At 37.5% G+C, this 8765-nt stretch overlaps 1 protein-coding gene across 1 annotated transcript in view; it reads left to right on the top strand.

Annotated features, from left to right (window-relative positions):
• The first annotated feature begins 263 nt into the window (after window positions 1–263).
• The window catches only part of LOC138059655 (TNF receptor-associated factor 6-like), a 54395-nt gene continuing 45893 nt past the window's right edge, over window positions 264–8765 (top strand). The window contains exon 1 of the mRNA XM_068905268.1: window positions 264–686. Coding sequence (XP_068761369.1) covers window positions 493–686 — 194 coding nt within the window. The 5' untranslated portion in view covers window positions 264–492. The remainder of the gene's footprint in view (window positions 687–8765) is intronic.

Raw genomic sequence — 8765 nt, 5'->3', positions numbered from 1 at the left:
AGAATGCTTGAACTGAAGGTTTCGACTCAACAAACAACAAGTTTGAATTTTGTCGGGGATGGATACCCATAGTCGAGGGGAACGAAGAATCTGGGAACGAGATTGCTACTATCGGCAGTCATGCGAAAAAGAGCTCTGGGGTCGCACTCGCCGAGGATTTCGCAGAGGGGTTGGGGAATGGTAAATGACCAATTGGCCAATCAGAACGCGCGTTTTACCCACGTTTTTACATGACGTCACGACCGCCATGTTGGTGCCCCTAAACAAAGGAAAGGCGGCCATGTTGGTGCCCCGACCATCCTAACTCTATTATTATGCAAACGCTTCCTTTTGTTTTCGTTGAAAAACATGCCTGTTGATCACGTGAGTGAAAAACAACCACATGCGGTTTGTGGAACCGATCTCGGTGTTGGATTGACACTGTTTAAACTACTTCAGCAACCGTCCGGACCCTTTTTAGTGTGACGTTTTATTGCAATATCAAAAAACCTAATGGCGTCCGTAAATCGTGCCTCAGATGAGCCCTCGTCTTCTGGAGAACTGAGAGGCTATGACGAGCATTTTCATCCACCCCTCGAGAGTGATTATAAGCTGAGATGCCCTATCTGCTTTATGGGTCTGCGAGAACCAGTTCAAACTTCCTGTGGCCACAGATATTGTGGAGGTTGCATCTTGCGTGTTATCAGGTCAGGCTAAGTTAGCTTGTACTTTTTGTGTCCTTTGATTCTTGTTTCAATCGTCTACGCCCTGACGAGCTTATTAAAGCGTGAAATTTTCGATGGAACGGTCTAGTTTTGCAAGTGTAGCCATAGTTCTTGGTGGATAAGACAAACACGTAAACACACCACTCGGTTTTATTTCAACAGATTTCTTCCACGGCGTTCACCATGATTTGGGCAACTCTTAGCCATACTTTAAACACGTACATGTAACACTGACAATAATTTAATTAATGCACCTATCGCTGTTAAGCCCCAGGGTGGGGGCGGGCTGACCCAGGGGAATTTGACAGTTTCATGGAAGCTAGCGTCAAATTTCCAACCCCTGGGCACCTACAGACGGTCAAATCCCCCCCACGGGGCCCCGGGCACCTTCGCAACATCACATTCCTGTCCTGGAGTAACTTTTTTTCATCAGATTCACATTCTTGGAACACCAATGTTCTTTGCTGTCGATTTCAAATTCCCTTTTTAACAGCTAATGGAAATCTGTAGTGTAACATGAAACTTTTCTCATGGTACTGAACAAGAACCTAACATTTATCAAAACAGCAGGAACAAGATTAACCAGCTTTTGAATCAATCATGCATGCACAATGATAGAATGGATAATTCATGAATATGTAGAAATATACAAAAAGCAATCACGAAAAGAAAATAGAAAGAAACATTCTCGTACTTGTGAACACTCCAGCAAGGACTGATAGAAGTGATGGTCTTTATTTACAAAAAGACAAGACCAGAGGCGGATCTAGGATGAAATAATGACCGGTTTCGAAAACAACGAAAAGGTTTCTAGGGGGTCCGTGGGCATGCTCCCCGGGAATTTTTTAGATTTTAACTCTCCAAAGTCCCCTTTCCCATGTTTCTGACCTTCTTCCGTAAAATGGTGGAAATCGGTATGGATCAGCCCTTAAAGACGGATTTGCTTACCTTTTTTCCACCCATGGTGTCCAGAAAAATCGGGAAAACCAAAGAAGTCTCAGCAAAACCAAGATTGAGGATAACTCATCTCCAGGTTCTGTCGGTGTTCCAATATGGCGGACATGTCAAATTCCCGACCATGGGGCAACACATACGTGTCAAAATCCCTACCCAGGGGAGGGCTCTCTGAGTCAATTTCCTGTAGGTATTTTGTTATTCAAAAGTACTGCAACTCAACTTATTTAGTTAACAATAATAGAATAATATTTCCAAAGGATCTTGATATCAGCAGGCAAGTCAGAAATTTAAAGAAAAAACGAGAAAACTTTTGAGATTACAAGACCTGTTTCAACACAAAGTTCTGTCATCTTCAGTTGATTAATGTACAAAGCGTTAAGTTGAATTTATAAGTAGCAAAAAGTGCTAATTATGCCAGTAACAAGGGAATGTACATAAAACATGTTAATTAATGTGAGAATTAAAAGGATAGTTTTAGATTTTCGTGAAGCAATTGTTGATTAAGAGAAGGTTATTCTCTTTGAATATGAAACGCTTCTTTTATCTTGAGTTGAAAAGTCGTAGAGGCGTGATCTAAAATATGGAAACAGTCCCCTGAAGACAGGGCGCGACAATGTTCGGAATTCTGTAGGTGTTTGAAGATGTGAAAGACCCTATCATTGACTAAGTGCTCACGCATGCGTGTGAAAAAATGCCGGGTTGTTTCGCCGACACAACAGCCATTACACTTTCACTTTTGTGCAGGACATCCAATTGTTATCCATGTTTGGTAAGTTTATGGTCTCTTTTGATGTAGAAAGTCTCTTTACCAAGTTGAACATACCCCTTGAGGAATGCATTGACCTAGCTGTCAATTACATTTCCAAGGGCAATCCTGACCTTAAGTTAAGTGAAACTGAACTTAGAAGCCTTTTCACTATAGATACCACCCAGACTCATTTCTTATTTAATGGCTCTTTTATGACCAAATTGATGGCGTAGCCATGGGGTCTCCTCTTGCCCCTGTTCTAGCCAATCTTTTTATGGGGCATCATGAAAAACTATGGTTGGAAAAATTTCAAGGCTCTGAAATGTTATTTTGCCACCGATATGTTGATGACACTTTTTGTTTATTTCACTCGGAACATGATGCCATTACATTTTTTGATTACATCAACTCTAGACACCCAAACATTACATCTAGGTTCACTATGGAAAAAGAAGCTCATCACAAAATAATTACCATTTTTAGATGTTTTAGTTGATAATAATTATCCCAATTCTTTTCTACCTAGAGTAAGAAAACCTTTACTGGGTTATTGACTAATTATTTCAGTTTCACTTCGTACTCTTACAAAGTGGGTCTCATCAGGACTCTTATAGATAGGGCCTATAAGATTAACAACACCTGATTGGGGCTACACGAGGGCATAACTAAGCTTATGGAAATCCTAAAAAATAATCTTTTCCCTGCCCATTTAATGGAAAGGGTTGTAAACCGTTATACATTACTGGGACCCTAAGTAATCATTGTCCCCATGGTTCCCTTCCCACCTCACCCATATTTTATTTTAAGCTACCTTACATAAGTCATTTTTCTGTTGTCACTCAGAAAAAGATCCGTCATTTTATCAAGCACTACTGCAATGATTTGGACATCAAACTAGTTTTTTCCTCCTTTAAGACAGGCAACTTGCTTGGTGTGAAAGACCCTATCCCTGGCCTAGTGGGCTTCCTTCACGTGTGGTTTATAAGTTTGCATGTGCAGGCTGTATTATGCCTGTTATGTCGGCGAAACAACCCGGCATTTTTCCACATGCGTGTGTGAGCACTTAGTCAGTGGTAGGGCCTTTCACAACTTCAAACACCTACAGAATTCCGAACATTGTCGTGCCCTGTCTTCAGGGGACTGTTTCCATATTTTAGATCACGCCTCTACGACTTTTCAACTCAAGATAAAAGAGGCGTTTCATATATATTCAAAGAGAACAACCTTCTCTTAATCAAGAATTGCATCACATAAATCTAAAACTATCCTTTTAATTCTCACATTAATTAACACGTTTTATGTACATTCTCTTGTTACTGGCATAATTAGCACTTTTTCCTACTTATAAATTCAACTTAATGCTTTGTACATTAATCACCTGAAGATGACAGAAGTTTCTGTCAAAACATGTCTCGTAATCTCAAAAGTTTTGTCATTTTCTTTAAATTAAAATAGAATAATAGAAATTGCACACTTTGTATCTCCAACAACAATGTAGATGTCAATGTGTTTTGCAATAATATGGAAAGTACTGCTGTAATTTTTGAATGGCCATAATTTTAACAGGAATATACTGAACAATAATTAATTAAGTTGAATAAAATCAGTGCCATGTAAAAAATCACCAAAGTGTTTTGAGACTTTTCAGTGTGAAATGGATATGTAATGGGGAATCAAACTCTTGTACATGAAAGTTGTTTCACTTGTAGAATTTTTGTTTTGCAAGATACAGCCATGAATTATAAGTCAAATTGTTGGTTGAATTGTGCACTTTGCAGACAACATATTTCCTTTGAAATTAAATTAAATTGTTCACAACTTAATGGTTACAAAACGAAAAACAAACTTCTCTACTCGCGGACCAAAGGCCGAAATTTACAACAGTGGCCGATAAGAACACGTACGTATGCCGGTTTAGGTTGTAGCTTGTTCACTCGATATAGAACACGATGGTTTGAAAATAAATATTAAAGATCGAACGCTCAAAGCAAGTGTACAGTCAATACAATGGTCAGGGAAATGGGAAAAAATGTGTTTTCACTCACCTCCGAACACAAGATCATCAATAGTCACGTGCATCATGCAAGTTTGTCTATTAAATGACATCACACATCATTGAAACACACACTGTCAGTGTTCCCTCCAGGGAACCTTACATTCCAATTGCATTCGACTTTTCACAGCACGATCAAGAATTTCTCTGCCTGCTGCAATACTTAGCACGGCATTAAGCTGACAGTCTTGCAAGCCTCGCATCTTCATTTGGCTTGCTCATTGGCAATTATTATTATCATTATTGTTATTATTATTATTATTATTATTATTATTATTACTATTATTATTGTATAATAAAAACAACTTTATTTATTTCACTTACTTACATTAAAGAAATAGAAATAATTGATAATAACAAATTCAAAATTCTATAAAATTACGAATTCCATGATGCAGAGATATTAAAATCACACAATCGAATTATAGTAATGACGGCTAAACTAGTTATTATTATTATTATTATTATTATTATTATTATTATTATTATTATTATTATATGCTGATGGCAAATTCATGTTCAACTTAAACTTGCACTTCAAAATAAATGGTTCTTTTGAGAGCCAAAATGGTTCTTTCCAGAACCACTACATCTTGAAAAAGACATTGACCGACACTGCTTATCTTAAGCCTTAATTTCTACAAATTAATTAGGGTGAAAATGCAATTATTGTTAGCTGAGGTTTAACCAAGATAAAGCACACCCCAAGTTGTAGATTTGCAGGAAACAATTGTAATTATTGCTTGTGGTATTATGAAGCCCTTTTCTCACCAGAATTTTGTGGTTTGGGGCCCATTTACCCCCTGACTTGAAAATTCAAGGCTTCAAAGAACAAGTGGGACAAGAGTTAGTGCTTGTCTAGAGATTCAAATACCGATCCCAAGGTGATTGCTGACAGATTTTGTAAATATTTCACTAATATTGGCCCAAGCCTTGGAAGTGCTATACCAGCAGACTGTTAAACAGTGTAATTCGAATTTTCGTTCATTCCTCATTGACAGTATATAATAACAATATTGTATTGCTCTAAAGCCAACCACTACAATTATAGAACTTGAAGACATTTCTAAAACATAATTTATATTCTGGGAAAGCCCCTGGTTATGACAACATGCCAATGCATGTAATCAAAAGTTCTTTTCACTTAATTCCGTCACCTTTTAGCGAATATTATTAATCAGTCGCTGCAAAAAGGCATTTTCCCAGACAAAGTGAATGTTGCTAAAGTAATCCCTGTTTACAAAAGGGAGGAGCCTTGTCTTTTTGTGAATAAACAGGACTATTTCTCTATTTATCAAATTGTTCAAAATTTTTTGAGAGAGTTATATGTACAATCGGTTAATAGAGTTTGTTGAAGAATGTGACATACTCTAGCTACTGTTGTCAAATTGGTTTTCAGAAAAACAACTCTACTTCTCTTGCATCTATTCACCTTATTAACAAAATTTCATCTGCAGTTGATCAACATGAGACCACTGCAGGGGTTTTCTTTGCCAGATCTCTCTAGAGCATTTGATGCCATTGACCATCAAATCCTCTTTGGCAGGCTGGAACATTATGGTATTGGTGGCCTGGCTTTGGAGTAGATTAAAAGTTATTTTTCTTGTCGTCAACAATTTGTTCTATTTAATTCTACATGTTCCTCTAAGGAGACCATTAAAATGTGGTGTCCCTCAAGGTTCCATTTTAGGTCCACTATTTTTCATATTATATTTTTCACAATGTATTAACGATATTCCCCACCATGCTTCTCACTTAACTCATCCTTTACTTTTTTCTGGTGACACCAGTATTTTTTATTCACATTCAGACCCAAAAAGGGTACAATCTCTAGAAAATGACAAGCTGCACAATTATGATATGTGGTTGGAATGTAACAATTAATTAAGCTTTCAGTTAGTAAAATAATTTATTAAAAAGACTAATTTTGTTATCTTTAACCAAGACAGAGAAATTATAGCTACCGCGGTAATCATGATTTTAACAAGGGTGTCTATCTTGATGAGCATCTTACTTGGAAGCATCACTTAAGTTTTGTATCAAAGCAAATACCAAAATCTGTTAGTATTATATTTAGATCTCGATTTTACCTTTCTGCAAGAACCAAACTAGCCTTGTGATACTCAATCACTAATTTATCCTTACATTACTTACCAGTATTGTAATTCCACTTGGTCCTCTACATATCTCTCCAATTTAAATAGAATAACAAATTCAGATTACCAAGCGCATTCTGCTCCTTCAGTTGTGAAATTAGGCATTGGACATTCAAATAAAGTCATTTCAAATTTCTAAGTTCATGTTCACAATCAGTTAGTGCCTTCGATGTAGCTGCCAAGTGCACAATAATTATTACGGCACCTTCTAGAATAGCCAACCATTATCGCCCACATTTTTGTCTCACTACAGGCCTGTAACCAGGGGGTGGGGGGAGCCTGAAAAATTTAGACTTCAACGGGGTTTGAAACCCATGACCTCGCGATACCGGTGCGACACTCTAACCAACTGAGCTATGAAGTCCTGACATTGGGAGCTGTGGGTTCTAATGTTCCCGTGAGGAATGAATCAACGCCGGATGAAATGATATATGAAATGGATCATATATGAACTGCGGATATGAAATCAAGTGAAGCTATGATCCTCGCAGTTATGGACGTAATTTTTGCAATTGTGTAAAGAAGCATCAAAAATTCAGGACTTCAACAGGGTTTGAACCTGTGACCACGCGATACCGGTGCGAGATTGCTCTAACCAACTGAGCTATGAGGCCACTGACGTTGGGAGCTGGTCATTTGTGGGTTCTAATGTTACTGTGAGGAATGAATCGATGATGAAATGATATATGAAATGAATCATATATGAACTGCGGATATGAAATCAAGTGAAGCTATGATCCTCACAGTTGCGGACGCAATTTTTGCAATTGTGTAAAGAAGGCAACTCCCAACATCTGGTGTGAATTTTGCAGAAAACCTAACTATTTTCGACCTATTCATGTCTTTGATCGTACGACATGACACGAGAAGCGGAAGCTGTTGTGTATCATTTTTGCATGGGAAACCGCTTGTCAAAAATATTTTTTTCAAATCCTTTCCCAAAAAAACGCTCAAGTGATGAATCTCAAAAATCTGGATTTAGATTTAATCCGAAGTATCCTCCTCGAGTGTGGATACTTTCCTACCGTTTACTTTGCCGTTACAATTTCTCATGTATTGCTACTTTGAATGAAAGGATCAGACAATAAAAAATAAATTTCGGTAGTTTGGTCAACTTTGGCCTCGTTTGCACCCCCCCCCCCCCCCCCCCCCCCACATAAAATCCTGGTTACGGGCCTGCACCTAACATCAAACAATTTACAATAATTATTTATCAAGGTCCAAAATCTGGAACTCTCTTCCTGGATCAAAGTTATTACTAATTCATCTAGTTATCTGAGCTTCAAGAAAAATATGTCAGGGTTTAATTCTTTAAAAAAAAAAAACCTGAGTTATGCCGCACAAGCATTCCCTGAGATTACATGTGTATTTAGATTAATGACAGGGATATTAAGGGGCCCCTGTTATAAGCCCAGTGATTTCTTGGGGTCTCCTCACCACAATTATTGTAACAGCCATCCTTCTTTTTTATTAATGATTTTATTATTATTATTATTGATTGTCCTCGTAATACTATTAATTGTGTGGCAAATAAACATTCATTCATTCATTCATACGTTGTACCAGCGTAAAAAGGGTGTTTGATTTCGATGCACCAACTCATAGCGAACAAAACACTGCTTTCTTTTGTGCATCATAGACTATAAAATTAATGAAACCATGGATCCCAATAGTTCATGGGTTTTGGTATGTGAATTCTTGTTTCTCTTTCCCTCAATTATTTTGATTGCTTCTTGTTTCTGTACTGGTCTCTCCGCAATTTGTATCTTTTTCTTCTAAGCAATCACATTATCTTGACTGAAAGATTATGTGCAAATTCTGCTGTCTGGGCATCCATTTTCAAACATTCATGATAACACAATATGGCAGGTAAGGGGATTTGATAAGTGTGAGAAAGTGGTTGTAATCTGTTATGTCAAGTAAAACAACAGAAGTTCTTCTCTCCTATTTGGTTTTGTTTATCCTTTCTCATATTTGTGAACAACCTTACATGGTCAAAAAAAGATTGATTAAAGAGACAGTTCTTGCTGTACAATTACATCAAGTTTATTTGCGTCTTTAGGCTGTCACTGTGCCAGGTGACTTCACCAGTTTGTCATAATTTGCAGTCAGTAGTGGCTTAATTCCACAATAGTGTGGTCTGTTGG

Source organism: Montipora capricornis, chromosome 8 (assembly GCF_036669925.1).
Source record: "Montipora capricornis isolate CH-2021 chromosome 8, ASM3666992v2, whole genome shotgun sequence".
In the NCBI taxonomy this organism is placed as follows: Eukaryota; Metazoa; Cnidaria; class Anthozoa; order Scleractinia; family Acroporidae; genus Montipora; species Montipora capricornis.
The sequence above is the reverse complement of the archived record's forward strand: the minus strand, read 5'-3'. Positions and strand labels throughout refer to the sequence as shown.